General features: G+C 33.5%; 1 protein-coding gene across 1 annotated transcript in view; it reads right to left on the bottom strand.

The window, feature by feature from the left end:
- Nucleotides 1-25,390, bottom strand: part of LOC100368395 (lanosterol synthase-like) — a 32,072-nt gene extending 6,682 nt beyond the window's left edge. Inside the window, exons 1-16 of the mRNA XM_085501046.1 lie at nt 25,147-25,390; nt 23,387-23,549; nt 15,203-15,341; nt 14,339-14,447; nt 13,253-13,374; nt 11,615-11,711; nt 10,080-10,215; nt 8,948-9,056; nt 7,392-7,510; nt 6,808-6,905; nt 5,972-5,999; nt 3,957-4,136; nt 3,542-3,691; nt 3,055-3,151; nt 769-874; nt 4-69 (exon numbers count right to left, since the gene is read on the bottom strand). Of these exons, the coding sequence (XP_085357172.1) occupies nt 4-69; nt 769-874; nt 3,055-3,151; nt 3,542-3,691; nt 3,957-4,136; nt 5,972-5,999; nt 6,808-6,905; nt 7,392-7,510; nt 8,948-9,056; nt 10,080-10,215; nt 11,615-11,711; nt 13,253-13,374; nt 14,339-14,447; nt 15,203-15,341; nt 23,387-23,549; nt 25,147-25,166 (1,739 nt within the window). The 5' untranslated portion in view covers nt 25,167-25,390. The remainder of the gene's footprint in view (nt 1-3; nt 70-768; nt 875-3,054; nt 3,152-3,541; nt 3,692-3,956; nt 4,137-5,971; nt 6,000-6,807; nt 6,906-7,391; nt 7,511-8,947; nt 9,057-10,079; nt 10,216-11,614; nt 11,712-13,252; nt 13,375-14,338; nt 14,448-15,202; nt 15,342-23,386; nt 23,550-25,146) is intronic.
- Between the last annotated feature and the right edge of the window lies 1 nt (nt 25,391).

Here is a 25,391-nt window from a genome sequence, read left to right as displayed (position 1 = left end):
TACCCTTCCCATGATCCATCACTGCGTTGTTTATCCTTAATATATGCAAGACCATCATCTAGGGTTGTTCTAGAGAAAGAAGAAAGAAAGAATATTGAACTTATTGAACAATCAAACCTGTGTTAGGTATTACCTCTATGTAAAGACCAATTGTCTATAGTGAACACTTTTGAGACAGTCCCAAGGCATAATCTATAAACAACCTGTGTATAAAGACCACCTGTCTAATGTGACCACTCTTTCAACAATATTTTTGCAGATTCATCCCGCGACCAAGATCATAAAGTTATATAATTTACTCTTTCTCCCCCAATATTTAGATTCCATGTATTTTTATGGCTCCTATTATTTTATTATTATTACCAGTAATGTATTTTATTAATATTTTATATTCATTAAACAACAGTTACAGCCTCCACTATTTTCTTTCAGAATTGAACAGCTTCCGCAGCACTCACTTGTGTCACTTCTGATAGTTGCAGTTTTATATCTATAACATCATTATTTCACACAGATTACAATTACATAACAGACTTCACATAGCTTACAGCTACAATAACCAAATGTATTTTCGCTGTAACATTTCATTTTTTTCTTGAAAAATATGTTGAATGTTCGAGTTGGCAATCCATGAAAAATTAATCCTATTTGAATTAAGTGCCTTGGGTGGTTGCTATAAACAGTTTTGTCTGCATTCTCCTTATACAATTTAATTTTGGTCTTGAAAATGTTTTAATGACTACATGACGGCTGATATGTACTACTTACCGTATTTCGTCTTTTCTGTATTCTGGATATTGATCTTGGAAATGTTTTAACGACTGCATGACGGCCGATGTACATTCTACATATGTGTAATCTATCATTATGTCACCTGATTAGAAAAAAACAATAAATAGAATTATAAACAAAATGTACATTGCATTTATGATAGAATCCATAGGCAAGTTGTATAATTGTTATAAAGTGAGTAATATACAAGATATACAAAACAATTTTCAGTGTTTTTAACTATACCATAGAATACTTAGCTGGATAAATTGTTGCTGAAAAGACATTTTGAGCGTTTTGTATGGAATTTATTTTCACTGATTTTTGACAAGTTGAATGTAAAATATAGGAAAAAAGGTATACTGGTATTCACTGGATTATTATTTTCACTGAATTATCCCTTCAGCAAAAATAGCGAAAATAAATTCAAAGTGAAAATAAAGTATTCTACAGTATATATAATTGCTTTGTCATCTCTACTGTGCATCTACTGTGCTATAATAATGGAAAAACACCATCTCGTATAAAACATAGAAACATATTCAAAATTGGCAACAACAATATGTACCATGTCCTAGATCTTGTTCAGGACATGTGAAAATACCTTATTATTAGTGTTAAAATGTTCAGCAGTTGACTATCTTTGTTTGGGTGACAAAAACAATGGCCATCAGTCAGCTATCTTAAGCCAAATTAACAAAGTGACATACACCAACTACCGGTACGCACAATGGTCATGGCTTCCTCCAACTTTGAAGAAAATCAGAATGAACATGTCAAAATACTTTATTTTCTCATCTAAAATGGTCATCTGTTGGCCATCTTTGTTTGGATGACAAAATTATTGTATGTACATAAGTATGCCATTATGTTCTGTCTATGTATAAAGTTTGAAGTGAATAGTTCGAGGCAAGTATGATATAAATCTGGAATTTAAAAAAAAAATGGTCAGTCATCTTGAGTCAAATTTACAAATCAAAGAGAGATGTATAAACTACCCATATTGATTAATCTTTTCACCAAGTTTGAAGAAAATCAGAAAATACATGCCTGAAATCTGGTTCGGGATATGCCAAGATACATGATTTTGATAAAATGGCCACCAATCCGCCATCTTAGACCAAAATCACTGCACTTATATATGTAGCAATTAAGGTAATAAATATTTGTTGAATATGAATGAGAAACACCAGATTTAAATCCTAGTTATTTTCAAGAGGAAAATATTAATTTAAAACATAAAATGAAGCAAATGTGGCATGTATGTCTATTTATAGGTTTATGCAGTTACAGGTATATTTAAAAAGTAGAAATATAGTTTGTAGTAAAACTTGTCAATCAAAACAATAAACGCCTGCAAGCAGTGTAATTTGCATATTTCACAATCTTTAAATAAGTTTATAGTACCGGTAGTATCAAGAAAATTTGAAAAATAAATTTAGCAACCTCAAGTATTATTCTTGTTAGAAAACTGAGAGTCAATAAATTATGGTATGTGATGGGTTTCTATAAATTTACAAATCATAGAAATAAATTTTAAAAAATTAATCAAACAATCAATAAATAACTGAATATATACAAAGAATAAGAAAGCTAAAATGAAATAATAATATTACATCAATATTGCCGAAAAAATATAATGGTAGAAAATAAATCTAAGAAAATATATACAAAATTATATTTGAAAAGACCAGTGTCACTGATGGATCTTTCAAATTTTCTTGACTGGTCACTATTAACCATCAAGATGATTCCCATAGCAACACTATATACACATCTGTCAGTTGGTGACACTTTGTTCAAACTCAGTGGTTGCTGCTAACAACTACAAGTAGTGAGTGAATTTCCCTGTCCCAAATCTGTTGTTCAATATGTTAATCAGCAAAAAACAATGGCCAACCTAAGATCACGAGAGATCATGTTAGATCTTGCATGAGTTCATGTGGTTGTAACTACTGCATATACTGTAGCAGCATACTTAAAATTAGTCTAGTTCCTGCATTTTCTTGCTTTCTTTTAAATTTATTGGATTTCTCTGACATATAACTGTATAGCTGCATAAAGCAGAATAGTCTCAATATGAGGTTCTTGCTCAAAATTTTGTGTCTGGCAATCGTCCTGGATAGCTTCAGAATTTTGACATTTTCATATCAGATGAAATCACCTGAAATCAGCAAACAAGGGATAGCTTGACATCTTTAGAAATAATTATTTTATCATCCAATGACACCAGATGGTGAAACAGCTTGTAAGAACCAATCAGATTGCTGTGATTATACTCACCGAATACTTCTGATGGGTTCAATAGTTCAAGTAGTTTTCCTCCCCTCTTAGTTTCATAAGTCGCGAATCCCTTGTCTGAATTACGTAAACTTAACAACTACGAAATGAGAAAACATTTAGTGATTGAAAAATACAGGCTGAATGGCATGGGTGGTTAATAAATATACAGCAAACTTGACCCAAGTGGGTAACTGCGTTAATTTCTCAATTTCATACAGAATTTGTGTTATTTTTGAGAGGACAATTATTGAATACTTGTACACTGCACCAAAATTCATGAAAGTTCCTGAGACCACAAATTTATGTTTTTACAGGTATGTTCTTGATTCCTTGATATATGTGATTATTATTGAGGACTTCATACAACACTTCATCATAAATTGACTAACTTGATTACAGGTATTACAAATATTCGGTCCCTATATGTGTGGATGGCATGCATACATTATTATATATTTTGTTTTTATCCACTATCTATTCAACCTACCACATTGACTGCTTCATAAAGTTTCTCCTTTTCAATTGGATTTTTAATATTTGCACATTTTTCTTGTAACATCATGACTGACTTCAACCCTTCCGCAGTACAGTCTCCAACGATCCATCCACAGTCACGAGTACTAAATGGAAATCCACCCTATCAAATAAAGACACGTATATTAATAATTACTTTTCTCAGTGATTTTTGGTGCTTCATCCAACTAATGAAATTGACAAACATTTGAAAATTATTCAAACTTTCCAATGCAGATTCAAGGAATAAATCAGTAATTTATTATTCACTCAATAAAGTAATGAACAACATTTTTTTTCAGTATCAGCGTATCTAGATATCAAATTTGATGATCAGTAAGTTTTACACATCAAAATCATGAAGACAACTCCACTATGTTATTGTTTACCTTGTTCATCTGCCGATAATACTTCTCATAATCTGCTGGGTTCTCTGGTATTTGAGTCAGTTTAAAGAAACTATGAGCATGTTCTAGTGTATCATTAAACATTGTGTTCTTGTGTGCTTCAGCTTCTATGAAAGCCTGTACAACAAATGCAGTATCCCAAAGTTGTGAACCATTAGTACCCTGTATATCAACAATTAATCAGTTAGCCTATTCAATGCCATTTTTATTTCCCGCCAAAATGTTTGTGCAGCACTTTATATACTTTTATGCATTTTTTAAAAAAATTTCAATAATTTTAATCCAATTGGAATAATTTCAGGTTTTTATCAAAATTGTATAAAAAAAAATATGAAAAACATTTCAAAATTTTGTGACAAATTTTGTGTTTGAAATTTACAAATTATACAATTCTCAATGTGTCATTGTAGGTATAAATCAATTCAAAATGTCTGGTCTATTTGTGTTTATCATTATTTACACTTGGGTCACATGATCAGAAATACATTTATTCATACGGTTAGTATAATATATGATGTACAAAATACAAAATGATATGCATCAAGGTCACATAGTGTACATACTAAGTTTGAATGACATTTGTCCATACACAACCAAGATCAAGAACCTGTGTTGCAGAAATGTATGATTTTGATGAATTTTCAACATTCAATCGGATCACCAAATGAATAAATATGCATATGTGCGACATGATCTATGTTGTATTTATAAAGTATGAACATGAACAGTCATAACATGTCAGTGATATAGTCCTAGAACAGCATTTGTTGACAAACAATTGCTATCAGTCGGCAACAGGCATGCATCAGGGTCCCATATTTACCAATGAAATCCGCTTCTGGAATGGCAAAATACTTGGTTTCGGCAAATTTTGGCCGCTATTCAGCCATTTTGAATCAAATCACCAAACAAAAAATGTGCATATGCGCGACATGATGTAATGTAATTCTAAAGTTTGAATAAGATTGATCAAGGAATGTCAGAGATATAGCTCTGAAAATGCATATATTAAAAGAAAATGACCACCAGTCAGCCATTTTTAATTTAATCTGAAAAATAATATGACAAGCATCAAAGTCCCCCGATAATGGATGATGTTTGTACTAAAGTTTGAACAAAATCCATCTTTATGCAACCAAGATCTGGTTACAGAATGGCAAAAGTGCTTGATTTTGGTGAATTTTTTTAACATTAAAATCAAGATGGAAACACACACATGCATGATACATGTTCAAATGAGGATGAATAATGACTTTTATCGCATTCATATCAAAATTAGGATTTTGAATGAAATGTAACTCAGATGTGAAATAAGGACAACAAATTCCCATTCAACAAGCCATGCATTGCACAGTCCATTTTAGTTATTAAACTTAAGATATACCGGTAGTTTTATTTATAGTAATATAGTTGGAACATAAACATGTCAGAGATATTAATCCAGAAGCTGATACTTTATTTTTTAACATTAAAAAGATTGACATTCAGTCATCTCGTATCTGATCGTCAAATGAGTACTTGTCCATATTGAGAGATATAATGCTCTGGAACAGCATTAATTAAAAACAAACCAGTCAGTCATTTTGAATACATCTGTATATCTATGCCATGATGTATAATGAATATGTAAAATTTTAACATAATCAGTCAAAGCATGTCAGAGATATGGCACTAGAACGGCATTCATTAAAACAAAATGGTCGCCAGTCGATCATTTTGAATCTAATCTGAAAAACAAAATGACGTGCATTAAGGTCCCATAATATTCAGTGTATAAATTAAACTTGCACAAAATTCATCAGCAAACAGCCGAGATCCGTTTCCAGAATGCCAAAAATGCTTGATTTTGATGATTTTTCATCACAAAAATGGCCACTATTTGGCCATCTTGAAACAAATTTCCGGACTGGGTTCGAACAGGGACTAAATATGAAACCTAAAAGTAATTTGGCAAAGAAAGTTATTCATCACAATATAATTCTGTAATAAGGACTTACATTCATCTTCATGCCATCCAAACCAAGCCTGAATATAAAATACCAAAAAAATGATGTGAAGATGTAGTACACTTTGGGAGTAAACTAGCTCTATATTTAGCAATCCACCTAAATTTATTAAAACAGTTTCTTTCAAAAACAGCAACACCTCTTCCCAACTTAACTTTTATTTATTTTGCCTTTTGATTATTACAGTGTTACATTTTGATTAATTTTTGTTAGTAACTGTATGCTTTTCTACATCATGAAACCATTCCTTTCAAGGTGAACACTACAAAGGCAATCAACTGCAGTAACTTAGATAAAACACTACAAAGACAACAGAATGTGGTCCATCTACATGCCATCTTACTGGTATACTCATAACTTACCATAAATAATCCGCAATTCTGTCTACATGTTGTTTAAAGACAATAGACTGTGGTCCATCTACATGCCACCTTACTAGTATACTCATAACTTACCATAAATAATCCGCAATTCTGTCTACATGTTGTTTGAAAACAATAGACTGTGGTCCATCTACATGCCACCTTACTAGTATACTCATAACTTACCATAAATAATCCGCAATTCTGTCTACATGTTGTTTGAAAGCAATAGACTGTGGTCCATCTACATGCCACCTTACTAGTATACTCATAACATACCATAAATAATATGCAATTCTGTCTACATGTTGTTTAAAGACAATAGACTGTGGTCCATCTACATGCCACCTTACTAGTATACTCATAACTTACCATAAATAATCCGCAATTCTGTCTACATGTTGTTTGAAAACAATAGACTGTGGTCCATCTACATGCCACCTTACTAGTATACTCATAACTTACCATAAATAATCCGCAATTCTGTCTACATGTTGTTTGAAAACAATAGACTGTGGTCCATCTACATGCCACCTTACTAGCATATTGATGACTTTGGATACCTGAACGATTCAAAATATTGGAAAGAGTTTTAGTTTGGTCAGAGAAAATCTAGAATTTATACAGTGATTACATGAAAAGTACTTAAAATTGAAATAAAACTTTTATGTGTATACAATTATATCATAAATTATTTTCATAACAATTGGCAGGTCATTGTTTTTGTTTCAAATAACAGAATTATTTTTTTGACTTTGCTTGCACCATTCTTGCTCAAATACAGATGTCTGTCCGTCTGTCTGTCTGTCTGTCTGTCTGTCTGTCTGTCTGTCTAACTTACATTACAAGTAGGTAGGTAAAAACCTATATACAAGAACAAATAAGAAATTGAAATGGATTCAAAAATGCTTCAAAAGTAGTGATTTCCCACCATATGCATACAAGTCTCATACAGTATATACATTTATATTAAAGGTGGTATACAACAAAATGATGTCTATACATATAAAACATTACTGCTAGCAAACATTTAGATGAGGTGGACTTACCGGGCCTATACTAATGCATTTAGTGAATCTATCATCTGCCTGTATATGATCATAGCATTCCTGTATTGCCTTCTGTCGCAGTCTTTTACTATGCCATGATTCATAAACATTCAATACACCTGAAACAAACACAAGGACAAGGTCATATTTAAGTAACAATCTTTACATGGTACATTACTCTTGTGGATTGGAACACTCAGAAACAGAGAAAATCACAAAGCAAGATGTTCATATGCTGAATCGGCATTATAAACAATATTATTATACATCTATCACTGTAACGCCATAAGTTACAGCGTGCCATAATTTTGTGCTATTTCACGGGGTATTTTCATCCTACCATATTAGGAAATGGGAATTCTAAATATGGAATGATTATGCACATAAGCATCCTCTCATAATAAAAACAAACATGGCTGCCACCAGGGTTTGACCGGACTCCACAAAAAGAAGTTCGCTGATTCTGTTCTAAACTTTTTGGATTTTGGCATTCCCATGATGTATCCTTTGAAGGAAAAGATGTACATGTAAAATAATAAAGTTATTACGAGGATACTTTAAAGTATGCACTCAGACAATACGGCATCGTTACTCCAACTGTCCTGTCTTCTTGCATACGTTGAGGTATCCTCGTAATAACCTCATATTATCGCCATGAAAATTAACACTCAGGTCTAGATCACAAACAACCTAGTTCTAAACCATGCATGGCTACAATTGGTGACATACCATCACAAAATAGACAACTAGACTCCTCCATAACCCGTTGAGATATCCGATCACAAAATGGATAACAAAATTTGTCACTGAAAAACATACCATCACCAAATGGATAACAAGGCTTGCCCACAACTCTTTGAGATATCCGATCAACAAATAGACAACAAGACTTGTCCACAGCTCTTTGAGATATCCGATCACCAAATAGACAACAAGACTTGTTCACAGCTCTTTGAGATATCCGATCACCAAATAGACAACAAGACTTGTCCACAGCTCTTTGAGATATCCAATCACCAAATAGACAACAAGACTTGTCCACAACTCTTTGAGATATCCAATCACCAAATAGACAACAAGACTTGTCCACAGCTCTTTGAGATATCCGATCACCAAATAGACAACAAGACTTGTCCACAGCTCTTTGAGATATCCAATCACCAAATAGACAACAAGACTTGCCCACAACTCTTTGAGATATCCGATCACCAAATAGACAACAAGACTTGCCCACAACTCTTTGAGATATCCGATCACCAAATAGACAACAAGACTTGTCCACAGCTCTTTGAGATATCCAATCACCAAATAGACAACAAGACTTGTCCACAGCTCTTTGAGATATCCAATCACCAAATGGATAACAAGACTTGTCCACAGCTCTTTGAGATATCCAATCACCAAATGGATAACAAGACTTGTCCACAGCTCTTTGAGATATCCAATCACCAAATGGATAACAAAATTAGTCACTGGAAGACATACCATCACCAAATGGACAACTAGACCTGTCAGCAACCGCACTGGAAGACATCACCACATGGCATCACACTTACCATATGCTAAATTAAGTAACCAACTATGCGGTGTATACAGATCAGGTGCACGTACATTGTTCTTCTGAGATGACCAATCAATACTATCATAGTCTTCTACATAGAGTTCCTGCATTATCATATATTAATTAATTGCACAATACACTTCACAATATATATTTCACCAGGATACATGTGACAAATGTATGGGGCATGCATCTTTTAATAGGGACAAAAATTAGTTTGTATTGATAATGGAAAAATTATTTGGATACCATGATTGTTTAGTGAGTGAGTGAGTGGGAAGATTATATATGTCTGATTATCCTAATTTCAGTGTCATGTACTATTATTGTTCAGCCTTATTCCTAAAACCACTAACAAAGCCCTACAATATCTATCAATCTCATCATGATGCAGTAGGTAGATGTCACCTGGTTCTTATTTGTATGTGATCCATGACAGTCATGAACCAACATCAAATAAGCCGTATCAAATGAATATCATGCAGCACATGACAACTGTGAAAACAGCCATGCATCTATTAGATCTATATCTAGTCTACTAGACTGAATAGGTCAATGCTATTAAAGGAAACATACAATGTATTTTTTCAATCGCGTTATAAACTATTTTTGATATGTGTGATTTAGGGACGATGTCAAAAGATCGATGTCGGATAAAAAACTTAATTCCTTTAGTTTTTTTCCAAACCCCCCTACCCCCCCCCCCCCCCACTGAAACTTTATTGATAAATATTGGTCATGGCGTCAGACTGCATTCACCATTAAATACAAATTGATAACCGGACAGTAGTATTGCATAGCAGTTGGTTGTCGGGAGGGTGTAAAAAGATTTTACAAATGCACCTCATTTGACGCACAGATTTACACTCGAACCAAACCATTTTTCTGTTGTTTTTTTTTTCCTTTTTCGGTTATTTCTGTCCATGATTGGATAGAAAAAAAAACGAACTACAAATACTCCAAGATTTTTTTGACTTCATTAAAAAATGAAATCGTTTTTGTAGGATGGAAACTTTTTGAGGTCAAAACCCCCCACCCCCAAACTAAAGGAAATAAGTTTTTTATCCGACATCGATCTTTTGACGTCGTCCCTTTATCTGTATAAATATTGAAATGTTTGTGTCTACCTTCCTCAGTGACCTGATCAGATCATCTTCTTGAGCAGTAAGTCTTGTTGCATAACAATATGACATTGGCAAATAAACCTGTCTGCAATGACACCACAGAGTAGATGGATGAGCTGGCACCCACTTAGGAAATAACCTGTCAATAAAAACATTAAATTATTCTATTTCAATCTATTTGTTTTTTTACAAACGTATTAATCTGTATACACTGAATAGGCTTTGTGGCCCACGATTATACAACAGAAGTGTCAAAACTTTGGCAGTGTCAACTATAATATTGTTAACATAACCAAAATTCAACATCAGAATATCTACTGAATGAAGTTCAATTACCCGATAGTATTTCTGAAAATAAAGCTGTAATTGTGAGCAAACAGAATGACAACTAATATTCAGTACAGATTCACTATTAATTTTGACTTAATAAAGTGACACTGTTATCAGAAATTATGAAATGTACATCGTGAAATGTGCATTCTACTCTTCTTACCCTCAGATACCTTAGTGGGAAAATACTAATCAAATAAGAAGCAAAAAATCATCAATAACTGATAGGCAGAACAAATTTAAGCAGAAAAAAACTGGTCAGAGTTTGGAGGGAAAAATAATCAAAGTCAAAATAACAAATCTGATTGCAGCACTATCTTAACACAGAATTTGGAAGAAAAAATAATCACCAAAATTTGACAGCAAAATAATTAAAATGACAAGTCAAAATAACATATCTGATAACATCACTATCTTAATATCATATCTTGAATTATAGTAAATTTTAATTAATATCTGGGTCTCATAGTCTGTATATGCATTTCTTGTGGAGGTTGTCACCATTTTACTACTGTCTTTAGACCAGTTTAGCCACTGATTAAAAAAGTTCAAGTCTGGCAGGCAGTCAATGTTTCTAGTTTTCATTCAGCTACTAAAAATCTGCCATATATTCATAAATGTACCAATCAGAAATGAGTCATCAGCGCCACAGAATCAGTTCACAAAGAATTCCATCTGAGCAATTTCGACACATTGAGTTGGTTTCTTCATCATTGGTGATGAAGTCTATACACAAGTTGTGTGCACAAAAATGTGATTTATGAGATATATCCTCATCACAGTAAGGAACTCATACCTGCATGATATCATTAACATGACCATGACATGCTTTTTCTGCAAGAACAGCTGCAATTATACTAATTCACAATGATAAGGTGGATTGATCTTGTCAAAATCCTCTGCTCCACTGCCAAAATTTATAGTTGTAGCATGCTTAGTAAATTTTAGAGAATGTCTGAATCTCAAATGAAATCATTTTTATCATGTTGCTACCTTAATTTGCATGAATGCCCTTAAATCAACAAATCACGCAAACTCACCAGTTTACAGAATTTAAAAGTTGATATTATCTGACATTTTGACAAACAATTGTACACAGTCAAAGATGGCTGCCAATTTGAATATTTATTTAATATTATGTTATCTGGTATTTTGTTATAGAAAACATATCATTTCAATAGTGTGGATAGAACACCATATACACTTACCACATTTCTGGTAACAACGTATTCATACCATCCCAGCTATAGCAATTAAGGACAGCCAGCCAGAATTTACCCCAAGATGGAATATACACAGCACCTCCTGTAATATACAAAGGCTTACATTATATTTTAAAACTAATATATATATATATAATAATAATATGGTCATAACAATATTTACAATATCAGTCCAGTTTATATTCATTTTTTAATAATTAGTTGTAAATTTTGTTTAATGTTTACTATTCTATTATGAGGTTATTACTGTAAAATATGCACAAAAACAATACCCAGCAGTATGACTGTATTACCATAGGTTGATGAGATCCTGTACTGCCTAAGTGCATACTTTGTGGTAACCTTATTATTATACATTTTTTGTAGAAATAATTTAGTGAATAAAATAATTTACAATTCATTCCAAAAGAGCTAGGATTCACAGAAACAAATTCACATCCAAGACAATGGATTATATGTGACTAAGAGTGGTATATGTTTATTTCATTGAAAGACAAAACCAAGTGTAAAGGGAAACAAGTATTAGTTACCGGTAGTATCATGGTGCTTGTAAGCTAAGTTAGCAATATGATTCGCAAAAATCAACTCTAACAAAATATCAAACTGTATGAAAATAGACAAGAAAAACAATTTACTAAAAGTTTGTTTTCAGAATGGATGAAACAGAATAGTTCATTTAAAGTTCCTAAATCAATCATAGTAGTCACAAAAATGTGGTAAACATTTCAATCCTGATTGATATTTTTACCCTCACCTAATAAATTTAAATAATCTAAAAAACAAATTACAGACAAACCAGTCACAAACAAAGTTAGTAGTCATTACCTAGACTATGTAGTATATTCCTAGCTTTCACCAGGTCTGGATCATCTGATCCAACTCCTAATACCCGCATTGCTGTGTAATTCAGTGAAGTTCCAAATAATAGTGTTACTTTATCTAAACTATGTAGTATATTCCTAGCTTTCACCAGGTCTGGATCATCTGGTCCAACTCCTAATATTCACATTGCCGTGTAATTCAGTGAAGTTCCAAATAATAGTGTTACTTTACCTAAACTATGTAGTATATTCCTAGCTTTCACCAGGTCTGGATCATCTGATCCAACTCCTAATATCCGCAATGCCGTGTAATTCAGTGAAGTTCCAAATAATAGTGTTACTTTACCTAAATTATGTAGTATATTCATAGCTTTCACCAGGTCTGGATCATCTGGTCCAACTCCTAATATCCGCATTGCCATGTAATTCAGTGAAGATCCAAATAATAGTGTTACTTTACCTAAACTATGTAGTATATTCCTAGCTTTCATCAGGTCTGGATCATCTGGTCCAACTCCTAATATCCACATTGCCGTGTAATTCAGTGAAGTTCCAAATAATAGTGTTACTTTACCTAAACTATGTAGTATATTCCTAGCTTTCACCAGGTCTGGATCATCTGGTCCAACTCCTAATATCCGCATTGCCGTGTAATTCAGTGAAGATCCAAATAATAGTGTTACTTTACCTAAATTATGTAGTATATTCCTAGCTTTCACCAGATCTGGATCATCTGGTCCAACTCCTAATATCCGCATTGCCGTGTAATTCAGTGAAGTTCCAAATAATAGTGTTACTTTACCTAAACTATGTAGTATATTCCTAGCTTTCACCAGGTCTGGATCATCTGGTTCAACTCCTAATATCCGCATTGCCGTGTAATTCAGTGAAGTTCCAAATACAGTAGCTGGGCCCTCAATGTGTCTACAAATAACAAGAAAAGTTATTAACAATTTTCAACAAACTAGCAAAAAACTTACTAATCCAGTAAAACCAATATTGAACAATAAATACAAGAAAAGGTTCTAGATTTTAGGTTTAAGTCTTTCACATAGGGTTTGACATTTTACAGTACTTTGTACATCTAAATCCTCAAAACATAAATTCAACATTTACAATATATTTAGTATTGCAAGTATCTGACAAGTATCTAATAATTTGTATTAAATGGCCAATAATGAGGTCTAAATTAAAGCATCAACAACTAAAATGCTTTGGCCAAAATCTTGCATTGTCAACAAAAATGGCAAACAGTTGATCATCCTTATATTTTGCATGTAGCTAAAGCTTATTATGAGAAAAATAAAATAATTTAAAAATATTACTCCCTGAAGACTTAAAGTCACTTTAACTCTCCTGCCTGAAGACTTAATGTTACTTTAACTCTTCTGCCTGAAGTCTTAAAATCATTTTGACTCCCCTATCTGCAGACATGAAAGGCACTTTAACTCCCCTGCCTGAAGACATAAATTTACTTTGACTCCCTTGCATGAAAGACTTAAATTTACTTTAACTTCCCTGCCTGAAGACTTAAAGTTACTGTGACTTCCTTGACTCAAAAACGCCATAGAATTCTCACTATTTTGTGATTTATGCAGATAAACAACTATTTCTGAAAGTCATTTCTGCTAAATACTTTTGCAATTTAATTATTTGTCACAATTTGTCACCAAGACTTAAATTCACCGTAACTCCTCTGCCTCTAAACTCCATGAAATATTCACTGTTTCACTATTTTGTCTCAGTGAAAATTTCTTCCGACATTAAGTAATCTACAATAATGTCAACATATATTTTATAGACAGATCAGTAACAAGGCTATGTAAGATGAGGGTATGCACGTGGTGTTGTTGGTGAATGTTTCTGAAGATTTTTTTGCAATACTTACAATCCCCATCCTCCCTCTTCTAGCTGAATTGATCTCAAGTAACGAATCATCTCCGCTTTTTGTGCATCTGACAACTGCACATTTGTAATATGACACACAATTAACAAACCTAGAAAAAGAAATAAATATATAAACAAGAGAAGCCCTCATGTCAATAAATCAATCATCTGAAATATTTTGTGTCAGGGTTTTCTATTCAACACCAATTTCAAAAAATATAATCTCCAGACCAGTGGCCATCTTGTGTACCACCCCAACCAAAAAAATGAACTAATCGCATGAAAATACCTGGCATAAGAAACAATGGTCCACCATAATCTCCAGACCAGTGGCCATCTTGTGTACCACCCCAACCAAAAAAATGAACTAATCGCATGAAAATACCTGGCATAAGAAACAATGGTCCACCATAATCTCCAGACCAGTGGCCATCTTGTGTCCTGCCCCAACCAATAAAATGAACTAATCTCATGAAAATACCTGGCATGAGAAACAATGGTCCACCATAATCTCCAGACCAGTGGCCATCTTGTGTCCTGCCCCAACCAATAAAATGAACTAATCTCATGACAATACCTGGCATGAGAAACAATGGTCCACCATAATCTCCAGACCAGTGGCCATCTTGTGTACCACCCCAACCAATAAAATAAACTAATCTCATGACAATACCTGGCATAAGAAACAATGGTCCACCATAATCTCCAGACCAGTGGCCATCTTGTGTACCACCCCAACCAATAAAATAAACTAATCTCATGACAATACCTGGCATAAGAAACAATGGTCTACCATAGTCTTCAGACCAGTGGCCATCTTGTGTACCGCCCCAACCAATAAAATGAACTAATCTCATGAAAATACCTGGCATGAGAAACAATGGTCCACCATAATCTCCAGACCAGTGGCCATCTTCCGACTGTAGTTTTGAATAAAACATCATCCCATTATGTGCGGCATCTTTCACTGTTTTAGGTCTTGGCAAGTCTGGTGCATGCATACTCTAAATAAGAAAAAGAAACTTTATTTATCTGAGTGTTACTCATGAGGTTATTATGCAAATAGCGCAAAGTATGGATGATGGGAGTATTGTGATTGTACCAACAGATGTATCTACTCACTATATTCAGATTCACACACACTATGGGATGCCATAATCATCTATGTGGCATTCCACTCACTATATACCTAGGTACAATGCTAGTAAGATCTCATTACCTATTCAGATTTATGCAAATGTCACACACTATGGGATGCCATAATCACCTATGTGACATTCCACTCACTATATACCTAGGTACAATGCCAGTAAGATCTCATTACCTATTCAGATTTATGCAAATGTCACACACTATGGGATGTCATAATCACCTATGCGACATTCCACTCACTATATACCTAGGTACAATGCTAGTAAGATCTCATTACCTATTTAGATTTATGCAAATATCACACACTTTGGAATGCAATAATCATCTATGTGACATTCCACTCACTATATGCCTAGGTACAATGCTAGTAAGATCTCATTACCTATTCAGATTTATGCAAATGTCACACACTATGGGATGCCATAATCACCTATGTGACATTCCACTCACTATATGCCTAGGTACAATGCTTGTAAGATCTCATTACCTATTCAGATTTATGCAAATATCACACACTATGGGATGTCATAATCACCTATGTGGCATTCCACTCACTATATACCTAGGTACAATGCTAGTAAGATCTCATTACCTATTCAGATTTATGCAAATATCACACACTATGGGATGTCATAATCATCTATGTGACATTCCACTCACTATATACCTAGGTACAATGCTAGTAAGATCTCATTACCTATTCAGATTTATGCAAATATCACACACTATGGGATGTCATAATCATCTATGTGACATTCCACTCACTATATACCTAGGTACAATGCTAGTAAGATCTCATTACCTATTCAGATTTATGCAAATATCACGCACTATGGGATGTCATAATCATCTATGTGACATTCCACTCACTATATACCTAGGTACAATGCCAGTAAGATCTCATTACCTATTCAGATTTATGCAAATGTCACACACTTTGGAATGCAATAATCATCTATGTGACATTCCACTCACTATATGCCTAGGTACAATGCTAGTAAGATCTCATTACCTATTCAGATTTATGCAAATGTCACACACTATGGGATGCCATAATCACCTATGTGACATTCCACTCACTATATGCCTAGGTACAATGCTAGTAAGATCTCATTACCTATTCAGATTTATGCAAATATCACACACTATGGGATGTCATAATCACCTATGTGGCATTCCACTCACTATATACCTAGGTACAATGCTAGTAAGATCTCATTACCTATTCAGATTTATGCAAATATCACACACTATGGGATGTCATAATCATCTATGTGACATTCCACTCACTATATACCTAGGTACAATGCTAGTAAGATCTCATTACCTATTCAGATTTATGCAAATATCACACACTATGGGATGTCATAATCATCTATGTGACATTCCACTCACTATATACCTAGGTACAATGCTAGTAAGATCTCATTACCTATTCAGATTTATGCAAATATCACGCACTATGGGATGTCATAATCATCTATGTGACATTCCACTCACTATATACCTAGGTACAATGCCAGTAAGATCTCATTACCTATTCAGATTTATGCAAATGTCACACACTATGGGATGTCATAATCACCTATGCGACATTCCACTCACTATATACCTAGGTACAATGCTAGTAAGATCTCATTACCTATTTAGATTTATGCAAATATCACACACTTTGGAATGCAATAATCATCTATGTGACATTCCAAACACTATATGCCTAGATACTATATTAGTAATATCTCATTACCTATTCAAATTTATGCAAATGTCACACACTTTGAAATGCAATAATCATCGATGTGACATTCCACACACTATATGCCTAGATACTATATTAGTAATATCTCATTACCTATTCAGATTTATGCAAATGTCACACACTTTGAAATGCAATAATCATCGATGTGACATTCCACTGCCTATATGCCTAGGAACAATGCTAGTAATATCTCATTACCTATTCAGATTTATGCAAATGTCACACACTTTGGAATACAATATTCATCTATGTGTCACTCCACTGCTTATATGCCTAGGTATGATTCCAGTAATATCTCATTACCTATTCAGATGACTGACACTTGCATGAAAGATATACTGGTAGTACATTCCACTACAGTATTCTTCTCAGTCTTATGTCTCACCATACAGCAAATATTCAAAATTCATGTAAACAATGTTATTTACATATGTTGTATACATCACATGGGAACCATATTGAACATAATAATGTCCATGATTAACATATGAAACATGACACAGTGCTATGATTCTGATTAACATATGAAACATGACACAGTGCTATGATTGTGATTAACATATGAAACATGACACAGTGCTATGATTGTGATTAACATATCAAACATGACACAGTGCTATGATTGTGATTAACATATCAAACATTACACAGTGCTATGATTGTGATTAACATATCAAACTTAACACAATGTGATGCTTGTGATTAATATATTGAACATGACACAGTGCTATGATTGCGATTAACATATCAAATATAACACAGTGCTATGATTGTGATTAACATATCAAACATGACACAGTGCTATGATTGTGATTAACATATCAAACATGACAAAGTGCTATGATTGTGATTAACATATCAATAATGACACAGTGCTATGATTGCAATTAAAATCAAACATGACACAGTGCGATGATTGTGATTAACATATCAAACATGACACAGTGCTATGATTGCGATTAACATATCAAACATGACACAGTGCTATGATTGTGATTAACATATCAAACATGACACAGTGCCATGATTGTGATTAACATATCAAACATGACACAGTGCTATGATTGTGATTAACATATCAAACATAACACAGTGCTATGATTGTGATTAACATGTCAAACATGACACAGTGTGATGATTGTGATTAACATATCAAACATGACAGAGTGTGATGATTGTGATTAACATATCAAACATAACACAGTGCTATGATTGTGATTAACATATCAAACATGACACAGTGATATGATTGTGATTAACATATCAAACATGACAGTGCTATGATTGTGATTAACATATCAATAATGACAGTGCTATGATTGCAATTAACATATCAAACATGACACAGTGCTATGATTGTGATTAACATATCAAACATGACACAGTGCTATGATTGCAATTAACATATCAAACATAACACAGTGCTATGATTGTGATTAACATATCAAACATGACACAGTGCTATGATTGCGATTAACATAACAAACATGACACAGTGCTATGATTGTGATTAACATATCAAACATGACACAGTGCTATGATTGTGATTAACATATCAAACATGACACAGTGCTATGATTGTGATTAACATATCAAACATAACACAGTGCTATGATTGTAAATCTAACATATCAAATATGACACAGTGCTATGATTGCGATTAACATATCAAACATGACACAGTGCTATGATTGTGATTAACATATCAAACATGACACAGTGCTATGATTGTGATTAACATATCAAACATGACACAGTGCTATGATTGTGATTAACATATCAAACATAACAGTGCTATGATTGTGATTAACATGTCAAACATGACACAGTGTGATGATTGTGATTAACATATCAAACATGACAGAGTGTGATGATTGTGATTAACATATCAAACATAACACAGTGCTATGATTGTGATTAACATATCAAACATGACACAGTGATATGATTGTGATTAACATGTCAAACATGACACAGTGCTATGATTGTGATTAACATATCAAACATGACACAGTGCTATGATTGTGATTAACATATCAAACATAACACAGTGCTATGATTGTGATTAACATATCAAACATGACACAGTGATATGATTGTGATTAACATGTCAAACATGACACAGTGCTATGATTGTGATTAACATATCAAACATGACACAGTGCTATGATTGCGATTAACATATCAAACATGACACAGTGCTATGATTGTGATTAACATATCAAACATGACACAGTGCCATGATTGTGATTAACATATCAAACATGACACAGTGCTATGATTGTGATTAACATATCAAACATAACACAGTGCTATGATTGTGATTAACATGTCAAACATGACACAGTGTGATGATTGTGATTAACATATCAAACATGACAGAGTGTGATGATTGTGATTAACATATCAAACATAACACAGTGCTATGATTGTGATTAACATATCAAACATGACACAGTGATATGATTGTGATTAACATATCAAACATGACAGTGCTATGATTGTGATTAACATATCAATAATGACAGTGCTATGATTGCAATTAACATATCAAACATGACACAGTGCTATGATTGTGATTAACATATCAAACATGACACAGTGCTATGATTGCAATTAACATATCAAACATAACACAGTGCTATGATTGTGATTAACATATCAAACATGACACAGTGCTATGATTGCGATTAACATAACAAACATGACACAGTGCTATGATTGTGATTAACATATCAAACATGACACAGTGCTATGATTGTGATTAACATATCAAACATGACACAGTGCTATGATTGTGATTAACATATCAAACATAACACAGTGCTATGATTGTAAATCTAACATATCAAATATGACACAGTGCTATGATTGCGATTAACATATCAAACATGACACAGTGCTATGATTGTGATTAACATATCAAACATGACACAGTGCTATGATTGTGATTAACATATCAAACATGACACAGTGCTATGATTGTGATTAACATATCAAACATAACAGTGCTATGATTGTGATTAACATATCAAACATGACACAGTGCTATGATTGTGATTAACATATCAAACATAACACAGTGCTATGATTGTAAATCTAACATATCAAATATGACACAGTGCTATGATTGCGATTAACATATCAAACATGACACAGTGCTATGATTGTGATTAACATATCAAACATGACACAGTGCTATGATTGTGATTAACATATCAAACATGACACAGTGCTATGATTGTGATTAACATATCAAACATAACAGTGCTATGATTGTGATTAACATGTCAAACATGACACAGTGTGATGATTGTGATTAACATATCAAACATGACAGAGTGTGATGATTGTGATTAACATATCAAACATAACACAGTGCTATGATTGTGATTAACATATCAAACATGACACAGTGATATGATTGTGATTAACATGTCAAACATGACACAGTGCTATGATTGTGATTAACATATCAAACATGACACAGTGCTATGATTGTGATTAACATATCAAACATAACACAGTGCTATGATTGTGATTAACATATCAAACATGACACAGTGATATGATTGTGATTAACATGTCAAACATGACACAGTGCTATGATTGTGATTAACATATCAAACATGACACAGTATTATGATTGCGATTAACATATCAAACATAACACAGTGCTATGATTGTGATTAACATATCAAACATGACACAGTGCTATGACTGTGATTAACATATCAAACATAACACAGTGCTATGATTGTGATTAACATATCAAACATGACACAGTGCTATGATTGTGATTAACATATCAAACATGACACAGTGCTATGATTGTGATTTACATATCAAACATGACACAGTGCTATGACTGTGATTAACATATCAAACATGACAGAGTGTGATGATTGTGATTAACATATCAAACATAACACAGTGCTATGATTGTGATTAACATATCAAATATAACACAGTGCTATGATTGTGTTTAACATATCAAACATGACAGAGTGTGATGATTGTGATTAACATATCAAACATGACACAGTGTGATGATTGTGATTAACATATCAAACATAACACAGTGCTATGATTGTGATTAACATATCAAACATGACACAGTGCTATGATTGTGATTAACATATCAAACATGACAGAGTGTGATGATTGTGATTAACATATCAAACATAACACAGTGCTATGATTGTGATTAACATATCAAACATGACACAGTGCTATGATTGTGATTAACATATCAAACATGACAAAGTGCTATGATTGTGATTAACATATCAATAATGACACAGTGCTATGATTGCAATTAAAATCAAACATGACACAGTGCGATGATTGTGATTAACATATCAAACATGACACAGTGCTATGATTGCGATTAACATATCAAACATGACACAGTGCTATGATTGTGATTAACATATCAAACATGACACAGTGCTTTGATTGTGATTAACATATCAAACATGACACAGTGCTATGATTGTGATTAACATATCAAACATAACACAGTGCTATGATTGTGATTAACATGTCAAACATGACACAGTGTGATGATTGTGATTAACATATCAAACATGACAGAGTGTGATGATTGTGATTAACATATCAAACATAACATAGTGCTATGATTGTGATTAACATATCAAACATGACACAGTGATATGATTGTGATTAACATATCAAACATGACAAAGTGCTATGATTGTGATTAACATATCAATAATGACACAGTGCTATGATTGCAATTAACATATCAAACATGACACAGTGCTATGATTGTGATTAACATATCAAACATGACACAGTGCTATGATTGCAATTAACATATCAAACATAACACAGTGCTATGATTGTGATTAACATATCAAACATGACACAGTGCTATGATTGCGATTAACATAACAAACATGACACAGTGCTATGATTGTGATTAACATATCAAACATGACACAGTGCTATGATTGTGATTAACATATCAAACATGACACAGTGCTATGATTGTGATTAACATATCAAACATGACACAGTGATATGACTGTGATTAACATGTCAAACATGACACAGTGCTATGATTGTGATTAACATATCAAACATGACACAGTATTATGATTGCGATTAACATATCAAACATAACACAGTGCTATGATTGTGATTAACATATCAAACATGACACAGTGCTATGACTGTGATTAACATATCAAACATAACACAGTGCTATGATTGTGATTAACATATCAAACATGACACAGTGCTATGATTGTGATTAACATATCAAACATGACACAGTGCTATGATTGTGATTTACATATCAAACATGACACAGTGCTATGACTGTGATTAACATATCAAACATGACAGAGTGTGATGATTGTGATTAACATATCAAACATAACACAGTGCTATGATTGTGATTAACATATCAAATATAACACAGTGCTATGATTGTGTTTAACATATCAAACATGACAGAGTGTGATGATTGTGATTAACATATCAAACATGACACAGTGTGATGATTGTGATTAACATATCAAACATAACACAGTGCTATGATTGTGATTAACATATCAAACATGACACAGTGCTATGATTGTGATTAACATATCAAACATGACAGAGTGTGATGATTGTGATTAACATATCAAACATAACACAGTGCTATGATTGCGATTAACATATCAAACATGACAGAGTGTGATGATTGTGATTAACATATCAAACATAACACAGTGCTATGATTGCGATTAACATATCAAACATGACAGAGTGTGATGATTGTGATTAACATATCAAACATGACACAGTGTGATGATTGCGATTAACATATCAAACATGACACAGTGTGATGATTGTGATTAACATATCAAACATAACACAGTGCTATGATTGTGATTGACATATCAAACATAACACAGGGCTATGATTGTGATTAACATATCAAACATAACACAGTGCTATGATTGTGATTAACATATCAAACATAACACAGTGCTATGATTGTGATTAACATATCAAACATGACACAGGGCTATGATTGTGATTAACATATCAAACATGACACAGTGTGATGATTGCGATTAACATATCAAACATGACAGAGTGTGATGATTGTGATTTACTTACAGTGTCCAATCCCAAGGAGTGTAATTCAACCATATTTTGTTCTCTTAATAACTTCTTGTTTTTTTCTACATAATACCAAGTCTGTCTTCCTTCTACATTCTTTAGTCTCCATCTTGTAAGGTCTGTGGCAGGGTTAGTTTTGTATGGTCCACCTCTACGTCTCCTAAGCATAAAAATGAATATCAATTTGTTACAACAGTATTGTACAAAATATTTGAGTATTTGGGGAAGATAATGTGAATGAATGAACAAATGAAGGCATAAACGAATGAATGAAAGAACAATTGTATCAATGTACAAACAAATGAATGAATGAATGTGCTAGGGGTTTAAGAAAAACTGCTTGATTGTGTGATTTATTAATTATCTAAAATACATGCAAATATGCAAATTTAATCATCATAACAAAAGTTGTTAATTTTGACCACTGTTTTAAGTACATTGTATCACAATCCCTCTATGATTGAGGGACTGTGATTGTATGTTCTATTTATGATAGAGCTTTCAATTTTTCACAGAATAATTAGATATATCTATGGATTTGTGAAGTATAGAAAAGTTTATTTTGATTGAAATGTGCCAAAAAAAAACTTGTTTTGTACCTGTTTTCTATATTTTAAAATCGTTTTTTGAGTATGCTACAAAATTTTAACAGACTGTTTAGATAATAGAGACATTAAGATGCGCATACGAGAACGGAACGAGAACGGATACGTCACTGCTTTGTGCATGACCTCCGCGCGAACCAATGACGTCATCGGTTGCCTGGTCGTTCGGCAGTCGTTTTGAACGTGATCAAGGTGACTGACTCGTAGTTGATTTCCGAGAGCTTTTCTCGCTGTCAATTTTGAATAATTTTCATTGACATTGATAAAACGTTTTATATTAGAGTGTTTTTGAATATTTATGATGAAATAAGAAATATTGGATGCATTTTAGCTGACATTTATACCCACTAAAAACGCATGATATTGATCTGCTGAAAGAGGATTCGGCAAACAGGCCTGGGACCTCAGCAGAGTGGATGGAAATAGCGAGAGCTCTGTCAAATGTCTGTGAACTAACTACTAATTCAGATTCCGGATGAGAAATGACATAACAAATGTTATTAGGTAGTTATTGTTGCCCAATGAGACGGATTGACATGGTTCTGGTTTCAGTTACGTTCCCGTTATGGGCGCTTGTACTTAATCGTTTTCTGACACCCGAGAACGTAACGCAAACGAAATTAGAACATCACGTTACGTTCCCGTTACGTACGCAAATCTTAAACTCTCTAATAAAAAGCAAAAAAAATTAACTCCCAAGTGCCCATGAACCTGCATCTATACCTTAAGAAGTCTTACAGCATAGCTCCTGTATTAATAGCTCGTTTCCTTCAGTCCATTGTCCCGGTCTTATCGCTATCGTGTTCATGGTGATAGCGATAACACTGGTACGAATGGTCTGAGGTAAAGGCCCGCTAGGGCCAGACAAAACCTCGCTGGAACAACCATTGTGTTTGAGAGCTATTGATACAGAGAGTCCGCCTCCCCTGGCTTTCTGGCTTAGAATCGTATTGGGTGTAGCATTGGTGATTTCATGCAACTTCTTAGCTCCATGGAGATTCTAAGACAGAACCTCAAGAGAGAGATGGTGATTGTTTATTACGTAATACATTACTTTCAGTCGTCAGATTTGGGCTCTGGACAGGACGCCCGGTGTCAAAACGAAAGCAGACGTCTGATATAGATATTTTGTTGCAAAAGAAAAATACGAACCTTCCACCAGAACACGCCATGATGATATAAGTCACAAAACGCTAATAACACAGACGAACAGACTAAGATGATGTGACGTGACGTGAATGACAATAGAAATGTAAATATCGAACGAAATTCATCATCCACTGAACGCGTGGGGTACAATCTCAATGTTGTGAACACGTGACAGATATGGGGGTGATTCCGAAATTACATCACATGAGCTGACAACCTTTCAACCAATGAACGAGTCGGAATACCGT

This window comes from Saccoglossus kowalevskii, chromosome 7 (assembly GCF_978046115.1).
Source record: "Saccoglossus kowalevskii chromosome 7, keSacKowa6.1, whole genome shotgun sequence".
In the NCBI taxonomy this organism is placed as follows: Eukaryota; Metazoa; Hemichordata; class Enteropneusta; family Harrimaniidae; genus Saccoglossus; species Saccoglossus kowalevskii.
The sequence above is the reverse complement of the archived record's forward strand: the minus strand, read 5'-3'. Positions and strand labels throughout refer to the sequence as shown.